The following is a 27,000-nucleotide window of genomic DNA, read 5'->3' as shown; positions in this document are numbered from 1 at the left end:
TAGGCCCCCTTTAAGTACTGGAAGGCCACAATAAGGTCTCCCCAGAGCCCTCTCTTCTCCAGGCTGAACAACCCCAACTCTCTCAGCCTGTCCTTGTAGGAGAGGTGCTCCAGCCCCCCTGATCATCTTCGTGGGCCTCCTCTGGACCCACTCGAGCAGGTCCATGTCTTTCTTATGCTGGGGGCCCCAGAGCTGATGGTTTATATAAATACATAAAATAATTATGCAAGCTCTGTGGCTGGAAGCTTAGCAGGATAAGGAGTCCTAGGTTCCCATATAGTTTGTGGAAAGAATGGCCACAGCACTATATAAAAGGATTCTTCACCCTGCATTTGTGAAAGCAGATGTTCCACATGGGAAGATGTTCTCAGCCTCAGAGATGAAGGCCTATTTGCATTTCACACACAGAAAACCCCTTCAGGCTTCAGGCAGGATATAAAATCTGGGGTACCCATTGCAGTCACAGCTGCTGCTCTCTCACTCTTGTACTGCTTCATCGTCTCAAGCATATCGGGTACAAATACCCCCACGAGTACACACATAGCATGTCGTTCCAACCACCTTCCAAAACTCCCCTGCGTGCTGCTGTTTGCCGGGTAAAAGTGACTTAACCTGCTACACAACACTGCTGCTCCCCGTACTATTCAGGGTGGGATTAACTAGTCAGTGATTTCACACATTGAGTCTGGTTTATGTCCGGCTACTCAGGCCTTACCCACACAGACAAGGACTGTCTCACCGAACCACACTCAGAGAGAAAAAAAACCCCAGCACATCCTCACACCAGCTACCCAGGCATGCTCTTCGAAATGGCTGGGTCGAAAAGTTGCAGCATCCAAATTAAAGGAATCCCAGGCCACCCCTCAGTTGACAGACTGAGGGGAAAGAACTGATTTCTCGGTAAAAAGCAGTAGCCGCTGAGATCCAAATCCAAATAGGACAAAGACGAAATCAGAAACACATTATGCTCCAAAAGGGCCAGTTTCACAGGGTTGGAAACTATTATGAGCCAAATCAGTTGGAGGGAGAATTTTTGAAAGGAAAACAGAAGTAATAATTAGGAGGTATTAAAAAAGAGAGCACTGAATACCTAAAGATCCACAATCACACACACAAAAAGGAAATTTTTGCTGCTGTGACACACACTGTGGCTGGACTTTTCTACATCTTAAAACCCTCCAGAACCTGAAGAGAGGCTGTAAGTGCCCCAGGGCTGCAAACCTCTTCATGCCCCTCCAAGGTGCTAAATCCCATGGACCAAAAGCCCAGTTGTGGCTCCACTACTGATCCTCATGGTTCCTCTGGGTTAACTTTGGCACACTCTGTCCCTGGATCACAACAAGAAAAGAAAGCTTTCAGCAGCCACAACATAGCTCTTCATTTAAAAGAAAAACACGGTAAAGCGTAAGTCTCAAGTGAGCAAATAACCCCCAAAGGCAACCCTTCTCACTTTAGTTTATCTTTCCTTTTCTCAAAGACAGGTCAATCTGTGTTGAGAAAGGCAGCTAATGACTTGTCTTCTTCAACCTTCCACAATTTTATGTTTAACAAAGCCCACTGTGGCACAAAAGACCATCAGCTGCTTTTCTTCTCCTGCCAGGAGGTTCTTGGGTGATTCAGCAAGGAGCTGCACAGTCTCCACAGTCAGCCTGAGGTCTAGGAACAATGTGACACAGACCACAGTTTCATGACCACAGCGAACTGATCCAACAGCTCACCTCTGATGGAAGGAAATTCACTCCCTTGCAGTAATCTTTTTCAGCAAAAAGAATAGTTTTCTGCTGGCTTAGTAAGTTGAACTGGCACAAGAAAGGCTACAGTAAGAACCAGAGTCAGTGCAAGAGTGGGCAACTCTGCTGAGCACAGCGTTAGAAAAGCCAGGACCAGGGAACAGGGAAAAGGCACAAAACCCCTCTCCTTTCAGCAGCACTGCACTGTCACATTAGCTTCCCTGCTTGTGAAACCGCAGGCTGAGGACTTGCTGCGGAGCAATAACTCATCTGCAGAACCTTTCATGAAATGTAATCCGGTACTCCCAAGCAGGATTCATATCTCACCCATCAGCTCCCCACAGCATCATACATATAAAGTAACAATCTAGTGAAAGGGGAAGTAAAATTAGCTGTACAAATATTTAGATAACTCATGAAGAAAGGAGAAGTAGGCAGCAACTCATAGAAATCATAAGCCAGAAAACTGATAAGGCAGCCAAAAGGACAAAGGGAAATAATTCTGTGACTGCCAAAAGACACAAAGAAAGGAGAGATTTTGATGTTTGGGTGTTTGCTCTCCTGTGTGGTTGTTGAATTCTTGGGTTTTTGCTGTATATCAAAAACAAATTGGTTCATTTTTGGATGGACAAAGTAGATGAAAATGAAGAGGCAGAACTATCTCATAAATATTCTTATACGGCATTATAGAAACAGCAGCTGATATACATATATAGAATCATAGAATCATAGAATCATTAAGGTTGGAAAAGACCTTTAAGATCACCAAGTCCAACCATTAACCTAGCACTGCCAAGTCCACCACTACACCATGTCCCTAAGCACCACATCTACACGTCTTTTAAATACCTCCAGGGATGGTGACTCAACCACTTCCCTGAGCAGCCTCTTCCAATGCTGGACAACCCTTTTGGTCAAGAAATTTTTCCTAATATCCAATCTGAACCCCCCTGGCACAACTTGAGGCCATTTCCTCTTGTCCTATCACTTGTTACCTGGGAGAAGAGACCGACCCCCACCTCTCTACAACCTCCTTTCAGGCAGTTGTAGAGAGCGATGAGGTCTCCCCTCAGCCTCCTTTTCTCCAGGCTAAACAGTCCCAGCTCCCTCAGCCGCTCCTCATCAGACTTGTGCTCCAGACCCTTCACCAGCTTCCTTGCCCTTCTCTGGACACGCTCCAGCACCTCAATGTCTCTCTTGTAGTGGGGGGCCCAAAACTGAACACAGTATTCAAGGTGCGGCCTCACCAGTGCCGAGTACAGGGGCACGATCACTTCCCTAGTCCTGCTGGCCACACTATTCCTGATACAAGCCAGGATGCTGTTGGCTTTCTTGGCCACCTGGGCACACTGCTGGCTCATATTCAGCCGGCTGTCAACCAACACCCCCAGGTCCTTTTCCACTGGGCAGCTTTCCAGCCACTCTTCCCCAAGCCTGTAGCGTTGCATGGGGTTGTTGTGACCCAAGTGCAGGACCCGGCACTTGGCCGTGTTGAACCTGATGCAATTGGCCCCAGCCCATCGATCCAGCCTGTCCAGGTCCCTCTGCAGAGCCTTCCTACCCTCAAGCAGATCAACACTCCCACACAACTTGGTGTCATCTGCAAACTTACTGAGGGTGCACTTGATCCCTTCATCCAGATCATTGATAAAGATATTAAACAGAACTGGCCCCAATACTGAGCCCTGGGGAACACCACTTGTGACCAGCCACTGACTGGATTTAACTCCATTCACCACCACTCCTTGGGCCCGGCCATCCAGCCAGTTCTTTACCCAGCGAAGAGTACACCCGTCCAAGCCATGAGCAGCCCAGTTTCTCCAGGAGAGTGTTGTGGGAAACGCTGTCAAAGGCTTTACTGAAATCTAGATAGACAACATCCACAGCCTTTCCCTCATCCACTAGGAGGGTCACCTTGTTGTAGAAGGAGATCAGGTTGGTCAAGCAGGACCTGCCTTTCATAAACCCATGCTGACTGGGTCTGATCACCTGGTTGTCCTGTACGTGCCATGTGATGGCACTCAGGATGATCTGCTCCATCAGCTTCCCCAGTACTGAGGTCAGGCTGACAGGCCTGTAGTTCCCCGGATCCTCCTTCCGGCCCTTCTTGTAGCTGGGCATCACATTTGCTAACCTCCGGTCAACTGGGACCTCCCTGTCTAGCCAGGAGCGCTGATAAAGGATTGAAAGTGGCTTGGTGAGCACTTCCACCAGCTCCCTCAGTGCTCTTGGGTGGATCCCATCCAGCCCCATAGACTTGTGTGTGTCTAAGTGGTGTAGCAGGTCACTAACCATTTGCCCTTGGATTATGAGGGCTTCATTCTGCTCCTCATCCCTGTCTTCCAGCTCAGGGGGTCGGGTACCCAGAGAACAACTGGCCTTACTATTAAAGACTGAGGCAAAGAAGGCATTAAGTACCTCAGCCTTTTCCTCATCCTTGAAATGAAGGTGAGTTAACTGGCCTCACTGTAAACAAAGAGTTTCAGTAAAAAAACAGACATTACCAACTAGAGTAATTCTTAAATGAGCAAGTCTGAGTTGTGCACATCTAAGAGCTCTAGAAGAGCAGATTGACAAGTGCTCTGGACTTATTCCTCTCCATTGACTAGAAGGAGACTAACATGACTGCTTTAGATGTAGATGTTGACATGAAAGATTAGGTGAGTCAAGCCTCAGTCTAAATATTGATTGTCAGTGTGTTGCAGAAACTCAAGATATCTGGAATAAAGCAAATGTTGTGCCAGTTTGGTAAAAGACAAAGTACTGGCCTGCCAGCTTGATCAGCAGTACCAATCTTGATATGAGACACAGTTAAAAAAAAAAATTAAAGGAGATTAAAACAATCAATACCACTCAGAATGGGTATTTGGAAAGTAGGCTTTCTCAAACTTGTAGCAATTCCTGAAAGCCGGCTATTTGAAATTCTAAAAAATCAGAGTATTGTATGGGTTAAACAACCCAAATTTTGGAAGTTTCATTCCCAAACCATGCCTGATTTCTATACATCAAGAGAGAATGAAGCATCATAGGAAACAATAAACTACTTCGTCCCATTCATTGGTAGTGAGTTAAAGGGATAGCTCTTGTTAATTAGGTATACATTTCTAAAGTACAAATGATTCTTAGTGAGATGAAAAATCAGAGGATTAAAAAACCTTCCATATCTTGTTCTTGTAGAGTTGAATCAATTAAAAACTTTCATCATATTAAACTAAAATTGTATAATATTCACCATTTACTAGGTTACTTTGTTAAAAGCTTTCGCTTTTTCAGGGAGTTCATTTCAATCCATTATCGCTGTAAGGATCACATAGGCCTTACTGTCAACAACGAACTTGCCATATTATCTTTTACTTAAATTCTCTTCTCTGAGTGGCACGCATTATTACCACTGAATACAGTGGGAATTGCTCATGCAAAAATGATTGCTCCTTGTGGCTTATGTTACGGACTTTTAGATTCTGACATGCCAGCCTAAAAGTTACAAGTTGATGGAAAAGCAAAGCAACCCATTACAATATTTTTTTATTATTTCAAAAGCAGGATTCAAGACCTGCTGATTGTTGATAATTAAACAATATATCAACAATATATCAACGATATGTTGATGATTAAACAATATATTTTTAAAAAGAAGTGTGTCCAAACTCATGCCTTGTTTTTGCACTACTACTATAAACAGGTGGATTGTGGCAGGTGTTTTCAAGGGCACAATCTGAAGGCAATAGCTTTATAAAGAACTTGTAAGGAGAATACATTATCCTGAATAACTCTTTTTGCTCATAATAGGATAAGTAGAAAAAATCCACTTGCTGTTACAGAACTCAAAATGCATTTGCAAAGGTGGCAGTGAAGGAAGAAGTACTTCTTGCTCCCAGACTGTGCACATTTGGTATGGAAATATGCAAGATGATTGCTGAAAATACACCCCAGTGCTATCTCTCCTGACTGAAAGACAGGCTGGACTTCAGCTGAGACATTTCACTTTCCTCTTTCTGCCTCCTTGAGACCACATCCATCCCTACCTCCAGGCATCCTGAGAAGGAAAGAAGAGCTCAGTCACTGTGCATTTCCCCTGTTCCTTCCAAGCAGCTGGGAGGCAAGTTGAGGCAGCCTGTCGAGCATCTGCTCATACCTGCTGAGCAGTGAACGGAGAAAACCAGCAGCTAATGGTGACAAGGAGGTCACCCTTTAAAAACAAAGCCCTCAGCCCCGTGGAAATGAGCGGAAGGGGTAGGTCTCCCGCAGGAGATCAGAGGGGCCGCATGACTTTCCGTGCCAGCAGGCACAGCCTGGAGACAGGAGAAGCTGCTGCCTACACCGTCCCCCATAATGCTTTAGCAGTGGCCACCTCCTTCACAATCTTCAGATTCACCAGAAATTTTAAGTGATCCATCCGGGAAAGCTGCTGTTGCTGCTGTTCATAATGATTAACAGAATATGCCATAAGTGTAACTGGTAGTATTCGTATTCCTTCTCCAGGCAGGAGGTGGTCCAGGCAGGTCAGCAAGGTGCTCAGAGCATCGGCGGCAAGGAGCTCCTGCCATCCCCTCCGGCAAGCGCTGGCATCTAAGCCAACGTGCCCTCAAGTAGCTTTCGGATGCCCTCGTGAGCTGCAGCCTCACACCTGGAGGGGCTGTGCCGGTGGGAGGGCACCCTCTGGCAAGGCCGCGGGAAGCGGCTGTCAGCGTCCCATGGCACTGCCTGCGTTCAGAGCACTTTTCTCTGTCTCAGCACAGTCGTGAAGACACCGAGCAAGGTCTTAGTAAGCTCACAAGCTTCCAGAAGACTCTCCTGGCAAGAGGGAGGAGGGGAAGGAACACGGGCCACTTGCCAGACATCGATCTGTCCAATTTAAAGAAATTAATTTAATTGTTTGTGGCAGTAGGAGAGCTTGCAGCTGCCGGCTCCGGGAAGCCTGGACAGTAAGAAAACACGGCGCCAACGCTGCTAGAATTAAGCAAGCGAGGTGAGCACGCAGCAGCCGGGACCCAGGAAGCTCGGTGGCTTCACGTCCCTGCAACGACAGGCTCGCACACCACCTCTGCCAGTGTGAACAGTTACACCCCAGAGTGGCAACTCTCTCTAAAATCCACGCTGGCTGTTAACACGCAGAGCAGCTGCTGTGAGATAGCACTTAAAAAACCCACCACCCTGCAATCAAAACCTCGCCCTGCAAAAGTCCGTCCCGCGAAGGGGAGCCCCGGCCGGCTACTCGGGTGGGTGGGAGCCGCCGGCTGCGTGCTCCGTGCCCGGCACGCAGCCGCCCGCTGCCCCAGCCCAGGGAGGGGAAAGGCAGGGAGAGCGCTAACAGCGGTGTAATTACAAAATTATGTTTGCTTATTTTTTTCTTTTTTCTTTTTTTTTTTTTTGCCTCAGAAGATAAGAACAGTTGGAGAAGTATATGCTGTGGGGCCTCAGCAAATCTACTGCCAGGATTTGCTGTTTGAGGCTTTCATCCATCCAGTTTTAATCCAAATTAGTAGGAGCTTCAGAAAGGGATTCTGGCAAAGTCACAGCTGGAAAGATTTTCATCATTAATTCTGCCAAGCATATAAAAATACAATTAAAAAAAAAGAGAAAGGGGGGTGGGATATAAAAGTTCTTGGCACAAACATGTTTTGGTTTGCTTTTAGAGTAAAAACAAAAAACCAAAAGAAAATCTATATTTAATTAACAAATAGTCCATATCTTCGTCTTCTTTGACATCTCTACATAAGGTTAAAAATGCTATTCTATGGTTATTATAAAATTAATTTTTTACTGAGGTAGAAATTTTCTTTGCTTTATAAAGAGGCGAGGCAGCTGGGGGTGAGAGGGGAGGTCCTGCTTCCCTGGGCCCAGCGGCATGGGGCCTGGGCAGTTTTTTGGCAGGTCATTCGCCATAGCAAACAGCAGTAGTTTATCGAGTTCAGCCTGCAGCTTCTCAGGTCGCTCCAGGGAACACCAGAACGGGAGGCAGAACAAACGCAGGCAGTGCTTGGGCATATTCACCCAACATGCACAAGCATATTCACCGCTGTCCGTACCAGCTGCTTTGCAATTACAGGACTGAGCAGAGGCATCCCGCTACTGAAGAAGCTGCTTTTCAGTAACCACTATTGAAGAACCACTCATAGGTGCACACGCACCTCGTGTGCCAGCTCCTGTTGCATGCCGTGGAGACTAAAACATGACATTTTGCAAATGCCAACTTTGACAAATATTTACTGATTAAGCAAACCAGCCCCTTTTCTCATGTAATTTCATTACCTTTTTCCAGGGAATGTTGTGTTAAGGAATGACGTTCAAGCAAAGGCATACAAGTACTCTCTGCCACATACACATTTTGAAGAGAGAGTAGAAACTTCCCAAAACTTTCCTAAATTGCTAGGGGTTTGTTTATTAGCAAGACACAAGGTTCTCTCCAAGCCAGGAGCGTGTACTATGGTGCTGCTCATGATTCTGGTTATCCTAGTCTCTGCTGCAACTGTTACTGCAATAAACCACGGCACCTGCCTAGCACTTCCAATCTCAGGATCTCACAGCTTTATGCAAACAGCAACGAAACAAACCTGTAGAGCAGAACAATTAGTAAAGGCGTGAACTGTGGCCAGAGAGGCATCATTCCACCCATCACATACGTTCACACGAAGAACAGGACCACAACTCGGTGGAGAAGACGGCCTGTGTGTAAGGACCTATCCTTCCAAATGAATAGATGCAACTACGCACAGGATTTTCTCCCTATAGCTATGCTTCATCTCTAGCCAAAAATCACAGTATTTTATGAACCTTCCCTATTACTTGTTAAGAACTTTCATAGCTAAATTTATCCTGTACTGAAATTAACCACTTGCATTTCTCCTAGTGCTGCATTCAATAGAAAAAAAAGATAGATCAAGGATTAGTCTTGCCTCCAAAATGCAATCATCAGCATAATTCCCAGTGTTCAGTGGAAATCTCTCGCATCAGTCTCAGGATAAAGCAAAGACACTCGGGGCTGTCCAGTCATGGCACTGAACATCCATCCTTAGTCATCACTCAGAGACATCCCATCTTTTGGGACAGACTCTTATAGAAGGAAGTCTTATGATTAATTGCTATATGACTATTTTGCCAATGGTATCTCCTTATGGAGATGAGATTTTTTAGTTAGGAGTTATGTATTTGATTAGAATTAACTACTTATCCCATCACATACAGTAACATGACCTGCTACTTTACACTTCGTTAGTGAAAAATTTATTCGAATGAATCTGTGAAGAACAAGTTTTAAATTAGAATTTTATACAGTAAGTGACATTTTCACTGAAAAAAAAATTGAAAAGTAATTTTTAAATAAAATTTCGTTTTGGAGAGAATTAAAACAGTGATAATACCATGCTGTTTTGACATCTTTAGAAGGTAAGATTTTTTTTTTTAACCATTTTTATGTAAAGCAACAAAAATTTTGGATTAGAATCTCAGATGATCGTTGGCAATCATCGTATCTTTGTACAAAATAGTCTCTTTCCAGCACCTGAAAATTGAATTTAAAAAAAATAACTTTTGGGGAATTTTAAATGAAGCAAAATGTCCTGTTCCTGCCCAGTTGTGTCAAAAACCACAAGCAGGGTCGAAGCCTCCTGTGCCTAGGTCTGCTGTGGGTTGTCAGCAATCGGTAACGCTGGGCACCTCGCTGAGTGTACGGATACCTAAGATCGCAACAGTGGCAGTAAAGACAGCAAGGTCTCCCTCCTATCAATGGATTTTACCTTTCAGCTGCCCACTGCATTTTCAGCAACCTACAAGAATTAAAAAAGATCTTACTTGGCAAACCTGTCTTGAGGTCCAATACCCTTAGTGTAGCCAGATAGATTGTCCTTTCTCCAGGACCTTGGGTCTGATGAGGCCTTTTAGCTAACAGAGAGCTGACGTCTCTTTTGAGAGGTGTCCTCCCCATCCATAGGCTCAGGAAAGCTGTAACTGATTAGAGGCACTGTACAAAATACAGCAGCCACGATAGAAAACTCTAATGAAAACAGTTGTGAGGATACATACATAAGCAGAGATTTTTACAGTCCAATAAGCCAATAAGAGAACATCACAGAAATGTATTAAAAAGGGTAGCATGGAAGCAGGTAAGATATATTTCACTGTTTTAAATTATGTGATCACCAAAATCAATGATATAAGACAACAGGGTTAAAACCCCACGTTTTTTCCAAATAGCAAACAGAAGAGAAAGGCAGGGAGGGATACCAGCCTCTTCATTCCCCTGGGTACCCACAACTCTATTTTTTTTAGGAGAAGGGAAGACGTTTCCAGACTGAAAAGACAGCCTTGTTCAACTCTGGACCTCAGTTTAAACTGCAGACCAAGCTAAACAGCAAAGAAAGAACGCATTAAATTTTTCTTCTCAGCTTCTGTGAAGGGGTGGAAAGGAGGTCAGAAAAGAGAAACATGGTGGTGAAGGGAGCTGAGCCAGCAGAGAACAACCTTTGCCTTCTGGAGACTTCATCAGCCTCCTGTCAGCTAACCCCAGAGCTGCTTGTGGTCTGACAGGGTGTTGTGGAAACAAAAAGCCTGCTCTGCTAGAGGAGACCCCGAGTTAGATGTTGTCCCAGTAACAGACACCAGCTTCTTAGGTTGGTTTAAAGGGAGGACTGCACTCTCCTTGAGATGTTCAGCAAGCTGACACATCTGCTTGATGCCTCTCATCCAAGTGATAAGGAGAAACTACCGAGTCCGAGGCTTTGTGAGTTGGTCTCATAGCTTGAGTAGAAGTGGAAAGTTCAGCCAAGAACTTTATGTTCCTTCTAAAAAAGCTCTTTGTATGCTTTTATTTGGGTCTTTTTGTTTTAAAGAAAAGATCAAGAAGCAGCAGGACCAGCACTGGTTGTCACAGCAGCAACAAAAAACATCGGTTGGAGTTTTTGTCTCCAGGTCTTGTTTCCATGTGGGTTCTCTGACGTTTAGTGAGAGTTGAACTCGTATTACAACCTTTTCCCTGGAAGAGATTAACTAGGTCTTTTTCTTCAACACCTCTGCCTATTTCAACAAAATTTGTAGCTCCCTGTTATCTGTAAGACCCCATCAAAGCTTGACCTTCTGTCAAACTTGTTCAAACTGGCCACTAATTTAAAGAAGTATTAGAGAGAGCAGGTAGGGCACGCAATTAATGCAGAGAAAAATCTATTTCCGCTACTTTTCCGCTTCCTCTTCCCATAGACACATGGGAGGCTTGGCAGCCAGGAACACCAGCACCAGGTAAAGGGATTCTGTGAAAAGAGGGGGCTCTTTCCCTTTGTCGCCTCAACAAATCGCTCCCTACAGCAAGAGGCAGCCTCTGCCCGTATCACTTCGCAGCTGTTTTCAGCTCCTCCCTCTATCCAATTTGCTGCAGCGCAACAAAGCGCTCCAAAAATAACGTTTATTTTTCAAAACTGGAAAATGGCACAAACCACCCCAAAGGAGAGAATGACAACGGCATGAGTTCAGCGCGGGCTCGTGAACTGACCCTCCCTGCCAGGGACAGGAAACTGGAACCTCATGGAAAGAGACTGAATGGAACCAGATTGAACGAAAGCGCCAGAAACCGCGGCCATCGATGGCCAAATCCTGCCGGAAGGATAACTCACCCGCCTGTCAGTCCTTCGCTGGAGCGCAAGGACTGTGTCACGGCTCTACGGCTATAAACGCCTCCGCTTTGCAAGTCTGCACGTACAATAGGCTGGAGCATGCACATTAAGTGAGGAGAAATTTAAAGATCAGAAATATTTCCAAATGATAGCTTTAAAGTTGGGGATCAGCAGAGCTTGAACATCTGATTTCAATTCTAAACTATTCTTGATTAGCGGATGTTGATGCAGTACCCCAAATACACTTACAGTTTCTGTTCAAAACGGTATTCTTCAGTAATGATAGAGCTGTTATGTATGAACTGCTAAACAGAGGCCACACTACTGCTGCTGAATGGACTAAAAGTTGGACCAGGCAGAGGAGAAATAAACTAAATCATTCTCTTTGAATAGGCAGAGCCAGATTTGCCACTACCTTACATCTTGTATAACCATTTAGATCAGGTCTATGTAGGGTAACTTTTATGAAAATGAAGTTATAAATGCATAATAAATCCATCCAGAAAAATTCCTTGCCTATGAAGAACAGAAAGTAATTTTAATTTGTAAAGTAATAAAAGCTGAATGCCAAATTGTAATGCTAAAATTGCAGTCAGAAGTTATATGAAGACAGGTTTTCATAACGAGTAATTTTTTCATGTAATATTTGAAAGTGATCAATTCAAATTCTGCTTTTGAAAAATTTTCTGAGCTTTGCTCTTGCTCCAAGTTTAGCCCAGGACAACTATTATATGGCTGACATTAAAAGTCTCAAAACAAAGTGATTTACAATGGAAACACAGAAAATAAATCACTGTTTCAGAACTTCCTAACACGTCACAGATTAGATCCAGAAGGTCAGACAAAGTTGTCATTGAGTATGTGAGCTCTCCCTCCTGCAGCTGAGGACCACAACACACAGAAGAGCAAACTGAGTTAATGAACTCGATCAGATACACACAATGACTCGTGCCTTCCTAGGTGTCATTGAGTTTTTGGAGAGGCACTTAAAGATTATAATCTACAAAGACTGTAACGTGACCACAGTCAGTGACTTGCAGCAAGTTGAGAAGCAAGGCTTCCTCTGGCTGGAGCAAGTAGTATCTACTTTCATTCTACTACCTTTTACTTTCATACTACTCTACATTCACCGAGGCCCTGCTGAAGAATATTTGACCATATTTGACCACCAAACTGAGAAGAGCCATTAACATCCTGAATTAATGGACTTAGTGGTTTTCAAATGAGGTATTTTCATGATGGACATGGTGTGGATTCAGCAAAGTTTGCCCTTCAACAAATACAGCTTCAATTTCAAAGATTTGATTAGGCTTAATACCATTAGGGAACCATTACTGATTTTATGCTGTTGTTACTGCTTTAACTATCAGTTTCTGAACCAAAAATTGCAGACAGTTGGCTTGACCAAGAGTCAAGGTTTAGGAATGCAAAAGCAAATCCAAGGTACAGATGAGCTTCAGATGTGGACAGGCTTCACAAGGTTTAATAGGCTCTCCAGAGTTTGTCAGGTCACAGAGGCTTTTGGTGTGTGTGTGCCTGTGCGCGCGCACGCATTTGTTTCTTTGTGTTTTTTTGTTTGTTTCAAACGCTGCTGGCCTAAGCCAGAGCTATCGGAATTCATAGAAGCAGTTACTGCATGCAACAATTAAAAAAAAAAAATCACAACAATCTTTTCTGTTTTATTGTATACCATTTACAAAAAAACAAAACAAATGAAAATTATCTTCTTAATAAGCAATCCTTGATCACCACCACGTGTTTCTAAAACAGCCAGATGTTCACAGTTTAAGAAGCCAAATAATACTACTACTTTTTTGTAAACATTAATGGTGAAAGAACAATAATAATGGTTTTAGTCAATCATCATTAGTACTTGAAAGTACAAATATAAATTAAATAAGACTCAAAAAACTTGTACAATAAAATCTGCTATAAACAAAGCTAATTAAAAAGAACTGCTCTCAACCTGTGTTGTGGGTTTCATCTTGTTTTAAAATTAAAGGCAGTATTTATTTTTCTGAAGCATCCAAATGAATGTTCATATCCAGATGTCCTTACAAAGAAACATGATCTTCATTCTTTCCTCATTTTTTAATCTGTTTATATTATATTTTACTTCTGATTGTCTTTTTCTTCCTTGGCAATCCTCTTTGTCACACCACTGAAATACTTCTCACGGAAAGAATTGTGTCCCCTGTATGGCATATATTGACCATCCAACAAGTAAGAATTCTGATCTTGATCCTGCATGGTATCAAAATGCAAGCATTAGATTTTTCGGTAGTGTGTTCAGCATGGATTGACATTGGTTTTCCTCTAGACTTTTTCAAACAATTACAAGCAAGAGTAAAGTTGTTGGGTTTTTTTACAATTCAATGGCAAACATTTATGTCACTAGATATTGATTAAAGAATTTCAAAAATAGAATGCTAAGGTTTCCATTAGGGTTAACAAGAACATATACATCCTACTGCAAAGCCTTAACATTTAACAGAAATGAAAATCCATATGCAATGGATTCTCATTTGACATTGATCAAATACCAGCTGTAAGCAGACAAGGGGTTTTTGTTGATGGTTTTGGGGTTTTTTTGTGTACTCATTCAAATTTTCATCATTCTACTCTGTACAGCAAGACGATGCAAGTTGTCAGTACCAGACATTTGAAGTTTTAACAGCGCTGCATCACTGGAAGTATCTCAGCTAACATCACCAGAATCCAACCCTTGCATGAATGAATGAGAGCACAGGTACTATGGCACACAGACTTTTATAAAGGAAAATATAAACGTTAGTTTCCAGAAAAAATACCATCTGGAGAATTCAATCACTCAGAGGGTTCTGGAAGGCAGATACAAACAGAAAAGGAACACAAATGACTAAAATGAGTTCCTACAGTTACTGAAGCGCAATCAGAGGATTTTTTTCTTGTGCAGTATTCACGTACTTCTGAAAGTTAAAGTTGACACAGTAAGTCCCTAGACATAATACCTATTTGACATCAGCCAAGAAAACAGTTTAGAAAATTGGCCCATTATATATACAAAGGTTTAGTTCATCATGTACTGTGGCTTTATACAATTAAGATACTTGTCAACTAGTGTTATCAATACTGTAGATAAATAATATACCAAACTTTAATCTGAGTGCTAGAGAAAACTAATGGCAACTTTTAAAAACAGTTTTACACTTATGGTTGATGTCAGTTTATTATACTCAATAGCAAGATGGAACTGAGATAAGCAGCCTCACACAGAACAACTGAACTGTGCAAAGAGAAAATAAAACCAAGCATACGACAGAACTAAACCTCTGTTCCACTAAATGTTTCTTCTCAATGCATCCTCATTGTTGTAATTTTTTTAAGCAATGCAGCAACACACAGACTGGTTCATTACTTAAGTTTGCAGTTCAGAGTTATTTGCTCGTATTTGAAAATAAGGTTACTGTGGAATGCTTTAGCAAAAGTAGTAGGAACACGGTAGTAGATTTAAGTCAATATTTTCATACTACGAAAGTATTACAATGCAGGGATGAACTGAATCCTAGTGGACAATCTCCCCCTTTGGCTATTTTGTAGCCTTTCCAGGCTTTCACCTAGCAAGATCAACATCTCATCTTGCTTTGGATATCCTAATACGCATTGTAAGGAGTGAAACAAAAGGTTTTTCACCACAGTAAGATGTTTGCGTGCATGTACAAGTGCCCTCTTCTGGACACAACAAGATATTCCTATGAAGTAGTTCTCATCTGCTATCCTAGCAGATACCAGTAGCATGCTACTGGCTTAAATTAACTTGCTAAATGTTAAGTGCCATGTGGATATCTAACATGTAAAGCATGTACACCAGTAGCAGCAAATTAGTTCTATTTAAATAGTGCTCTGTTGGAAAACAGCAGGAGAAAATGACCTCAGTAAACCCACTGCAGACACAGTACCATCTATTGTCTTCTGGTCACCTGTGAGAGACTGCCATCTCCAAGACCATTCTCAGACTGATAATCAACAGGCTTTTAACATGTCTATGGGGAAAAAAAAAAATACTACAGACAGAGAGGAAACAAGGAGGATTTAAGACATGCTCCTCTCACAGCCAGCCTGTACTCACTTCTCCAGGTCTCTTACACAGGACCACGCTGAGGAAAAGAGCACTTATTCTTCCCCTGAACCTGCAGGTCAGAAATCCTTCTTTGACCTAAACATGTAATATACTTTTATACCTTTGGGATGTGTTTTAACGATAATTCTACATAATTTGCTTGTTTTAAGAAATGGATGGGATATTTGAACCTGAAGGATAATGATATATGAGTCAACAGTATTTTAACATGAAAAAATTAATCCCCACAACCTCTAAGAGGTCACACATCTGTACAGCATTCATCTTGATTCTCTAAGTAACAAAACGCTGATTCAGGTTGAAGGGAGGGAGGAAGGAAGAAAGGAACTACCCCGCTCTACCCCCAAGCTAGTTAGGGCAAAGAGAGGATATGATATGTAAGAGAACAAACTTCAAGTTAAACACAGCTGTAAGAGGAGCATCTGCATTCATCAAATGGAAACAGGTTTAGTGCATCACTCCACAGCAGAATCCATGTTGTAAATCCAGGCCTCATCAAAAGCTATGCAAATCATTGCTTGCTAGATGAGAGAAGATCAGCAGTCAGGCATGGATTTCTTGGGAGAGCTTACAAAGGAAGCTCCTGGCCCACATCACAATAATTCCAGCTTAAGAGCTTCCATTCCCTACGTCTCCCCTGTATAGACATGACTGCCCAATACAGATGGTAATTGCTTTAAAGAAAAACAACAGATTGGGAATTGCTTCTTAAAAAAGGGAAAAGAAAATAAGAAATCTTGAACTACCTGGAGATGCCACTCACTGTTGACATTAACTAGTCAAAACAGTTTTATGGGCAACATGAGAACTGATCAAAGTAAAAGGAATTCTTGGATTTCAGAGACTAATGATTTCCCAACAAATTCTAACTTAGGGTATTTTATGTCTACTCAGGGAGATGAATGGGTACAATCTGAATGCTAGGGATAGGCTGCATTTAACTCTACAGAGATAAGAACTTGTCAAAAATAATCTTCATGAAACAATTTGTTGTGACTATTTGCACTAGAATGTGCCTGGGCATCAGGCACCAGCTTGTTTCAGTGAGGAAGCCAGTCAAACATCCTCAGTTAAGCTCTATCTTGAGTAGCATAAATTCATAGAATATGCACTCTAAATATCTGACAGGAATGTTCTGCAGTAAGAGAAGCTCGATTATGGAGGGCGGCAGTGGCAGTGCCAACTCTCCCTCAAGTGCATTAACTGTCCAGTGCAGTTAATATGGATGTTTTTTCCTTTCTCTTGCTTTTTTTAAAATAAGTTTAAATTCAGGGAATGGAGTTGAACCACAGTGTTTTGAGGGAGATAGTCTCTATCCTCCTCTTAACGTGACACACTGGGAAAGGAATAAGGAGTACTGCTTGAGATACACAGCTGCACCTAGGGAGGAGTAGCTTTTTTCACTTATTTCCTTTGAAACCACTGTAGATAGTTTTCAAGGCATAAAGTTTGTAACTGGTTATTCAACATAAAACAGTGAGACTTCCCAAGAAATCATTTCCAAGACTGATCAGCAATGATCAGCCTACTTGGCACTAAGTCAGCTCTTTCCCCAGTCTGCCAGCTCTACCGAGAAAACAAAGACTTCTTCCTTTATTTGTAAAAGTCAGAACTAAAGATGTTCGTTAATCCCTAGTCATTCTTTATCATCATCCTTGGTTCTCACTTTGAATAATTTAAGTTCTCAAAACAGCAGACTAATTGCAAACAACAGTTATCACATAAAACTCTTGCTCTGAAATGTTTTACAATGACTTCTGTGACAACTGAAAACCAACAAAGCTCTTGTCAAAGTTCATGCTACCAAATTGCTTTTAGCTAATTTGAGTTTTCAACTCAACACTTACTTGTTCAAAAGACAACACTAAAAAAGGTGTTAGAGATCTCCAATAAATAATGAAAGAGGTGGAAGAAAGAGGAGGAAGCTTAAAGATAACAAGAAAGCTTTGTTTTTCTTTAAATCTTGGCAAATATTAAGTGATATTCTAAAGGTTTTTATGAATCTAGCATGCCTCAGTTCAGCCGCTGGGTAATTACCCACATTCAGTTTTTGTTTAAAAAAAACTTCCTAGCCTTATCACAGCTTCCTACTGCTCTACATCTGGTGCTGGACAGTAGCTATAGAAACCACTTGTACTAATGTTATATAGCTATAAACAACACTGAGCAGTTTCCAAATCAGGGTCAACAGGGTCATATCCAGGAACAGACACTGCTAAATTCAGTAGGAAAAAATCTACACCAATAACGACTCTGGAGTGACCGTGTGACGTGGAAATACTGGACCCATTCAGCATGGCAGATTTGTATGCATGATGCTCCAGAGCCCTTTCATGGGCAGTCATATGCTCAGAGTTTGTCCGTCAATAAAGTCTTCTGTTTCATCTTGCTACATAATTTCCAGGTGCCTCTCTTAGCCCTTGTCAATTACAGATGTCTCCTCCAATATTTTTTTTTAAGAAGTCCTGATTAGAAACTTCAGAAGTAGGTAGCATTTACCAGCCAAATAGATACCATATATTTCTGTAAGACAGCCAGCAGAGGAATGAAACAAGTAATTCAGCAATAGCTGAAATAATTCAGCATGGGGAAATCAACAAGCCTCAGAAAACAGAAAGCTAGAAATACTGTTGTGAAGAAAGGGAACACCAAATAACCCTACAGTTAAACACTGTTAGTAAGTCCACTCCTTCTGAAAACAGTTGGTTGATCACCAGATATAGATTCCCAAGAAACCTTGTGGTACTAATGCTTTAAGTTTTTATACTCCAATTTTCTTACTGATTAACCACTTACCAGTTATTTGACATTTAAGTAAAAAAATAATGATGACAATTCAGATATAGGTGGCACAGATTGAGACCTTTCAGCTTTACATAACGGTATTTTTTAAGGCTTGTGAAAAATAAACTGGCACAATGGAAGGTACATTTTCACTTGATTTGGGCTGGAAGAATTGGTTCAAACCTCCTCTGACGTAAAGCAGAAGACTGGACTCCTACTAGATCACATTCGACAGACACAAATCTACTCGGCCAACAGCTTCTCATTGTTCCACTACCACTGTATTTCAGTTCTTACAAATGAATGCCTACAGTCTTTGGAGAGCTGAACTGGTGTTTTTACTGCTTCAAAAAAACCTCCCTTCAAAGTTCAATGAGGGTAGACTCACACACAGTCCTGCCTGCTATAATATCAATTAGAAAGTTTTATTTCAGGTTTAGAGAGGTACTGGGGAGATCTGTACCCATTTAATACCAGAATAAGGGACACTAATGTCCATAGGAAAAGGTAATACATCAGGCTAGTAAGCTCTTACCTCGTATCACTTCTGTTTTGTTCCTCTCCCATTCCACACTCCTGTTCTTCACTTCTCTATTTCTTCTGCCTTCAGAGTTTTAGAAGGCTAGAAGTCACTAGCTGGCTACTGTTAGCTGCCCTCTACAACAACTGCCTTCATTCACTTTTATTATCATCACTATAATTTAAGACTGGGGAGGAAGGGAGTTACTAATGACCATCGAGGCTGTCCAAAAAAAGCCTTAAATGTTAAAAAACAAACAACTCTTTTGCTCATATTGTGCACATGCTGGAAAAGTCTATTCATATCAACACTGTGTTCCGTAAGAAATCTTTTCCAGTTGGCACGATTTCATCGTAAACTTAAATAGAACAGACTGGATGCTTACAAGACAGTGAGTTATATACCACCTTTTGTGATGTTTTTAATGCAACATTTATGATCCTCATACTTATGATTAATTACGATAGATCAATACTTCAACTAGACATATTCATTTTTTACATTCACTTTGGTCTCCTTTATATTACAAGCACAATCAAATTGCATCACCAATTTCACATTCAGTTAACTGACTGATTGCATCTCCAGTTAAGAGTTTAGAGTGTTAATAGTGAAATCGAATTTGCTGTGAAATCTGCAATTCATTATTGGTGGCAAACACTGGGGCAACCGAGGGACTGCATAATGACACTACATGATTTGTAAAACTTTTTAGCAACTTGCGAGTACTACACTAAGCTGAATTAAAAGGCATTTGTGAGTGCCTGTTACAAACCAGTTTAGTAAAGCAGACAGGAACTGTCTGGAAACATAAATGCTTGTATATTCATAAAAAAATCACTGCTTCATTTAGGAAAAAGAAAAACGGCCAAAGCTCCAACTATTGAATTTTATGATCATATCTGGTGAGTCAGAAGTATCGAATTCAAAGATTGTTCAGAATATTAAGACAGGAAAAAACATGTCCCAGGTAAGGGACACTGGGGTGGGGAAATCTTAGATAGTTAGACACCAAACAACAAGACCCTCAACCAAGCAGGCACTAGCTAAGGAGTCAATATGTATTTTGTTATTTGGACAAGTTTTGCATCGTCAGAAACGGTACATGGGTTCTGGTGTCTTTAAATTATCTAAAAGACATCTGGAGTCTTGAGTGTAAGCACCTGCACAGTTTTATCTAAGCAGTAAGCCTGCCAACTATACTCAGGTGCTCAGAGCTAAGCATTTCCAGACATGAACCTGTCAAAGCGTGTACTGAACAGGTGATGCACAAAACAAGAATAACAAATGATGAAAGTCTATTTGCAGAAGAGTGGGTATTTTTAAATTAGAACATGTTATCCTACAGCACTGGCAGTAATAAAACTGTTGCAGAAAATCTTCATGAACACCCTGAGACATACACATCAAAAACTTTCATAATTTACCCTCTTGGTTCGCTACTGGTGAAGTTGGCAGCTCTGGCACTGGAACTCTACATACAGTGTTTTAAAAAAATTCAGGTGTTGCTTTAAAATCTCAGTCATCATCAGCATTATGAATGCAGTACTGAAACCCTGCTGTGTTACTAGTGCAAGCACCATGCAGACACAGCAGTCTGGCTGTGTCTCCTGTCATTTAAAATAGCTCTTCCAACTGACAAGGAATGTACTAAAAACACTTGCTCACCGTTTGCATGTGTTTCCATTGAGAATTTGCTTCGCCTTTGTTTAGCATCTCTTTTAACAGTATGAGGCGAGAGAAGCAACAAGAATGGAAAGGAGACCTGAATACAATATTCCCTGGTCTCAGTGCCTCAGGAGAGGCACTTAGTGTGTCCCAAAACAAAAAAAAGCCAATGTGCTTCACTGTACTTATGTCACAACTATAATATTATTTCAAAAGCTAAAAAAGTACCACTCTAAAAATGAAGTAATAGAATTGAATATGGTTTACCTGTACTGCAAGACCCACAAAGGTGTTCAGTATTTATTTGGGCATCAAATTACACTTTGGAATCAATGGGAATTTAGGCATCTAGGCATCTCTGCGATGGGATTCACAGAGTTCAGTTTTCCAAGAAAAGCATATGCAACTTTCACAAGTAACCATAAGTTCAAAGATCTCTTTCACACTATTAAGCGGCTTGCTCAGGATGAAAAGTTTATCAAAAACTGAGGAGGAAAAGGAAAAGAACGAAACCAGAACAGTCCCTTAAATCACTACCCAATTTATTTTAAAGAAATGTGTGGCAATTTTACAAAAGCTCTACCTCTCATCATAAAACAACTCAAGTGTGATAGAAATAAGTATCAAATGCTGAATAGCACAAACTTTTCATGAATGCAACAGCTACTATTTTACACAATATAATCAAGAATTCAAGCTTACCTTGAATTCTTTCACCTTTTCCATGGTTATCAGGCGCCTTGATGTGTGGCTGGAAAGCATCTGCTCACAGTTGCTAATAAGTTTCAGGCACGGGTGGCGGGGAATGATCTCTTCTGTATATCTGGAAGAAATAAACATTCATAGAGCTGTAAGCTCATGAACTGGAACACTTGCATCTGAAACAAAATTCATACAGATTCTTCACAAAATGGCTTACACTAGAAAGTTCCTATGCATTTTAACCTGATTAAAGAAATTGGGTATTGGTGCTCCAGAGTTTTCACATCGTATACTAATCATCTTGTGACTTAAAAAGTGTAGAATAAATTAAAACCTCACAGTAAAGAGACACACACACACATTTTCTACATGTATTTACATTATGTTAAAGTATGCACACAGGCCTGCCTGTATCATTTCAAGTAGGAAATATCTCAGCCAGTCAGGAGTAATAACTTATCCAGTCAGGAGCTGTGATTTTAAAAATGTCTTCCACAGTCAACATATATAAAGTTGCAGGAACAAGAGACTTAATTCTGGCTGCCTAAAAGGAGACCACTACACTTCAATTCCAAATCATATTAAACCAGCTCTTATTAGACAGTGACATTCCTGGACGTCAGAATCTGATGTTAGAAATATATCACATTGTAATTACTTTTTTAAAGGGAAGAAAAAAAATCCATTATCTTTTAACATCAGATGGTACCAACACTGGCTTGCAATTACATCCTGTCTATAGAAACAAACAGTTACAGCATTTTAAATGCCCCCATCTCATAAGCATACTATTTTCTACAGGAACAGCTTTCTCTAGATTGCTTTCAATCCTCTGTTTCTCCAAATGCTGAAAGAGGAATTTAAGGATTTAAGAGCTTTGCATGGAACTAGAGGAACAAGAAGTATTGACCTAGCTAATAAGATAAATATGAGATCAGACATCCGTCCTATATACTGAAATATAGATCAGCCATTTAGTCTTAGTTTTTGTAATAAGCTTTCCTGTAATAGTTACTACAACATAATATAGAAAGTGGTATATGGTATTGTCAGTGACTATTATTTCATATAAAGTGCTTGCTCTCATGGTTCCCCAATGCTTAGGGATCAACAGAAGTCAGACATTAAAAAGCAGAACAAACAACTTTCACACCTATCACTTGAACTTAAAAGATACAGAGGAGGAGTTTCATATTTTTCCTGTAAAGAAGTGGATTTTCTGAATGCACTTTACAAAGTAAATATATTGTCCTGCGAGAAAGAGAAGTCAAATCCAACACAACTCAAAATAAGATCCATCTAGGTGCTGATGGAAATCTTGACATTTCTTAAAGATAACAGGGAACTGTTAAACACGTAAGACAATACCAATACAGACTTGTAAATAGGAAAACACCCAAACAGTACTGCCTCTTTGCATTGTTCCAAAACTTCCAGATCACAAAACAACATTTCAGTCACTTCTCATGTGTGAAATCAAGTCACCACTTCTGCTAGGTGAAGTCAGAACATGCTTTTGACAAAGGAGAATCAAATTAATTCTCAGTTGTTCTTTTCTATTACACAAGACTTTTGATGCATCTAGTACCATCAAACTGCCTCTCTCTCTTACAAAGGTAGGGACTCTGCCACAACACCTTAAAAGTTTCTCTTTGTAACCATATAAAAGCCTGACTGCAAAGGAATTGAAAGAATTCAGACTCAACAATGATTTCAATGTCAGATTGAAAGAGTAAACTTTGGAGTAAGATGCTATCTTGCAGAGGGAGAGATCATTATCACTTTGTTAAAAAGCCTTGTCTGTTAGCATTAATGCATGTATTTCTACATTCTTTCAGGTAAAACTCAGAACGTTACCAAATAAGAAATATAGTAGCAGTGGTTTTAACAGACATCCATTTTAATCCAGTTTTGTTTTTAATTTAAGGAAATACACAAGGATCTCAAATAACACATGAACCTGATAGCAGGTGTTGCCAAGGATATTTGACAGCACAACATATTAGTAGACAGTATCTTATCTTCCCCCTACATACTTGCTTTAATGTTTGTTCCTCTGTTCATCACTACAGCTGAAAATAGTGACTATACTAATATTCTGTGCTAATATAGTGACTTCAGTATTTCGACCTTCATTGCATAAAGTCAATTCATAGTAGTATGTACAAATTTACTTTTTAAGACACAACCCAACTAAAGCTTAAGAGAGCTGACCTCCCCGAAACAGCAACTAAAGTAGAACCAGAATGTGCAGTTCACAGTTATCTAATACTGCCATCCTGAGGAAGCATGCTCTCACTAATGTTCAATGAGCAGACAAAAAGCTCTGATACCTTGACAAATAGAATAAACCCAGTAATTCCAAACAGAGTTTATTGACAGGGAAAGCTAAGAATTCACAACCACACATGGTCTGTCAGGGTTAAGCATGTATAGACAGACATTTTGAACAATCAGAATCATAGAATAGTTTGGGTTGGAAGGGACCTGTACAGGTCATCTAGTCCAACCCCCCCTGCAATAAGTAGGGACATCTGCAACTGGATCAGGTTGCTCAGAGCCCCATCCAACCTGACCTTGAATGTTTCCAGGGATGGGGCATCCACTACGTCTCTGGGCAACCTGTTCCAGGGCCTCACCACCCTCCTTGTAAAAAATTTCTTTCTTAAATCCAGTCTAAATCTGCCCTCCCTTAGTTTAAAACCATTGCTCCTTGTCCTGTCACAACAGGTCTTGCTAAAAAGTCTGTCCCCGTCTTTCCTGTAGGCCCTCTTTAAGTACTGGAAGGCTGCTATAAGGTCTCCCCACAGCCTTCTCTTCTCCAGGCTGAATAACCCCAACTCTCTCAGCCTGTCCTCGTAGGAGAGGTGCTCCAGCCCTTGGATCATTTTCGTGGCCCTCCTCTGGACCCGCTCCAGCAGGTCCACGTCCTTCTTGTGCTGAGGGTCCAGAGCTGGACACAGCACTCCAGGTGAGGTCTCACCAGAGCAGAGTAGAGGGGCAGAATCACCTCCCTCGACCTGCTGGCCATGCTTCTTTTGATGCAGCCCAGGATACGGTTGGCCCTCTGGGCTGCCAGCGCACATTGTTGGCTCATGTCCAGCTTTTCGTCCATCAGTACCCCCAAGTCCTTTTCCGCAGGGCTGCTCTTGATCACATCATCCCCCAGCCTGTATTGATACCGGGGGTTGCCCCAACCCAGGTGTAGGACCCTGCACTTGGCCTTGTTGAACCTCAGGAGGTTCACATGGGCCCACTTCTCCAGCTTGTCCAGGTCCCTCTGGATGACATCCCGTCCTTCTGGCGTGTCAACTGCACCACTCAGCTTGGTGTCATCTGCAAACTTGCTGAGGGTGCACTCGATCTCGCTGTCAATGTCATTGATGAAAATACTGAACAGCACTGGTCCTAATACGAACCCCTCTCATCACTGATCTCCATCTGGACATTGAGCCGTTGACCACTACCCTCTGGATGTGACCATCCAACCAATTCCTTATCCACTGAATAGTCCACCCATCAAATCCCTATCTCTCCAATTTAGAGAGAAGGATGTTAGGATGTTGTGGGGGACCATGTCAAAGGCTTTACAGAAGTCCAGATAGATTACATCCAATTGGCTATAATACTGTTAATGGCATTCATTGTTTTGTTTGTGAATAGTCTTACAAGAAAAAAAAAAGCCTAAGATACCAATTCTATCATTAAAAATAAAAAATGCAAGCTACTAATCGCACTCTTCTGTTACAGAAGCATGTAACAGAAATGGCTCCTTTTGATTTCCAAATTTTCAAAACAGCATGTGATAATTAAATGTAGGACTGTCACAAGCCATTTCCATGGTGAAACCAGGGACGACAACCACTTTATATATGAGTATACTTTGACTGTACATAGAAACATAGGACATTGTAGAAGCTACCTTCAGTTCACATCTACATCTGGAAGATACTTAGAAACAGCTACTGTACATCAACTCTTCACTTTACTATGAAAGTGTTGGGGCGGGGGGGGGACCCCAACCAAAAAAAAAACCCTCAAAACCTTATCTAAGAGATGCTGAAGTAAGGTATGCAAACAGATGTCTTTCCTTTTAAACCCAGTTCTAATCCCAGGCTGCACTACTGAGCAGACATCATCCTGCAGTCTCTGCTGGCCTCTCTTGTCCTTAACAGGGCTGCTCCCCTACACTTCCTGCCCCTCACTGCCATCTCTTGGTCACCTGACTTTTGATTTCTCAGAAGCAAGCTAAATTAGTAGTGCCAAACCCAAAAGAGCCAAGAATGTTCTCTTACGGGACCTTGTCATGCCCCTCTATCAACTACTCTAGTGGAAACATGTATTAATACAAAAGCCTTACTACTATATTAGAAATCTATCTGCACCTTGAAAGTCTAATTTTCTAAGCTTAATCCTCAACCCACTGGACATGCATTTGCAAGGACACGTGAAGGCTTTTTTCTCTTTGGTAATAGTCAGGAATTACCTCCATCCAAAAACCTTATTTCAAAATCTGCTTTCCCTCATATGAAGTTTTAAAATATGAAATCTGAGCATTACTCTTAAGTGCTAGTACTATGGAAGTTCCAGCGGTACTACGCCCCAAAAGAAAGCACAGTGAGAATGTAGCATCCGTTCTGACATACTACATACCCGAAATCAAGAATACATACTCAGGCCTGTATATTGGCAGCCAGTAAACTAATCTTCCTCCCATCACCAGATATTCTGCCGCAAACTTCAACAGGTCAAAAAAGATGTCGCTTAGATGATAATTGGATGAAACGAAGATATGATTTTCTGTGCTAAACAAAAAATTTACAAGTGTAAACATAAAGGCACAGGTAAAACCTGCATTTTTAATTAAAAAAAGAAAAAGAAACAAAAAAATAAACAAAAAACCCAAACCATAAAATAGCACTATCCGAGATTTGCAAAACTACCTAGGACAATCCAGGAGTACCACTTCTACTATGAGGAATGCGACTTCCCAAATTCCCCTACTGGTTCTTCAGACTATCATCTTTAGTACTTGTGGAAGTCAAAGAATCACAAGCATGTTGGGAATAGTTATTTTGCACAGCATCTTTCTTAAGGGCAATTTAGAGTAAAAGGCAGAAGACAAGGAAGGCCAGGCAGTGGAGAAGCCATGTGTTATCTCTGAAGTGAAAGGAGCAGTGGAAATCCAAGAGGGAAGGTTACGGTAAAATAGAGGTATTCCATTCTAGACTGATTTTGCAGCTTTCAGGGACTGAAGAGAACTTTCTGAGAATAGGAAACAAGGTAATGGTGGCTCACAGAGATGAGAAATAGGATTTGAAATCTGAACACATGCAAATGATAAGCAGGGAGAACAAAAACAAGAGGATTTCAGAAAGTGACATGCTAGTTCTGCAAACAGAACAAAAAGGGCTTTTCGTCTTTAATTATTATTACTATTATTTTTTTCAACTGCTGACAGCCAACCAAGAAATAACAAAGATTCTAAAACTGTGACTGGGTTTCCATTAAGACATTTATATTCTACAACAGACAAGACAGCTTACCTACCTTCTTTCAGCTGACTTAACTGTTTCCTTTTGTGAACCCGTTCTGCGAGTAGCTTCTCTGATACCATATGGTGCTATACAAAGCAAACGCATGATGCAGAGATGAGAACCTCACCCTTTGCCCAAATAAGATACAATTGTATTATACATACACAACAGCGCACAAACTGTGGCTTATATGAAGTTAAAAAAAAGCTTTTACAAAGTAAAAGTCGGTAAGGGTAATTTCTTCAAGACCTATTAAAAGTTTCTTGCTCCAAAAGGTTACTATAAAACTGTTTCAAAGAAAGCCCTTCAGCTGTAAGAGGCTTCTAGCAGCCTAGAC

At 41.2% G+C, this 27,000-nt stretch overlaps 1 protein-coding gene across 6 annotated transcripts in view; it reads right to left on the bottom strand.

The window, feature by feature from the left end:
• Positions 1-12,995: 12,995 nt before the first annotated feature.
• Positions 12,996-27,000, bottom strand: part of TRMT11 (tRNA methyltransferase 11) — a 29,624-nt gene continuing 15,619 nt past the window's right edge. For 3 of the 6 annotated variants that reach the window (XM_075498685.1, XM_075498687.1, XM_075498689.1), the window contains 4 exons: positions 26,677-26,749; positions 25,800-25,931; positions 21,127-21,247; positions 12,996-13,576 (listed from right to left, as the gene is read on the bottom strand). In XM_075498685.1, the coding sequence (XP_075354800.1) occupies positions 13,445-13,576; positions 21,127-21,247; positions 25,800-25,931; positions 26,677-26,749 (458 nt within the window). In that variant the 3' untranslated portion in view covers positions 12,996-13,444. Of the gene's footprint in view, positions 13,577-20,244; positions 20,910-21,126; positions 21,248-25,779; positions 25,932-26,676; positions 26,750-27,000 lie in introns of those variants that run through there. The other 3 variants (XR_012775250.1, XR_012775251.1, XM_075498686.1) reach the window with 3 other exon arrangements.

Source organism: Mycteria americana, chromosome 3 (genome assembly GCF_035582795.1).
Source record: "Mycteria americana isolate JAX WOST 10 ecotype Jacksonville Zoo and Gardens chromosome 3, USCA_MyAme_1.0, whole genome shotgun sequence".
Taxonomy (NCBI): domain Eukaryota; kingdom Metazoa; phylum Chordata; class Aves; order Ciconiiformes; family Ciconiidae; genus Mycteria; species Mycteria americana.
This window is presented reverse-complemented; position numbering and strand designations above follow the sequence as displayed.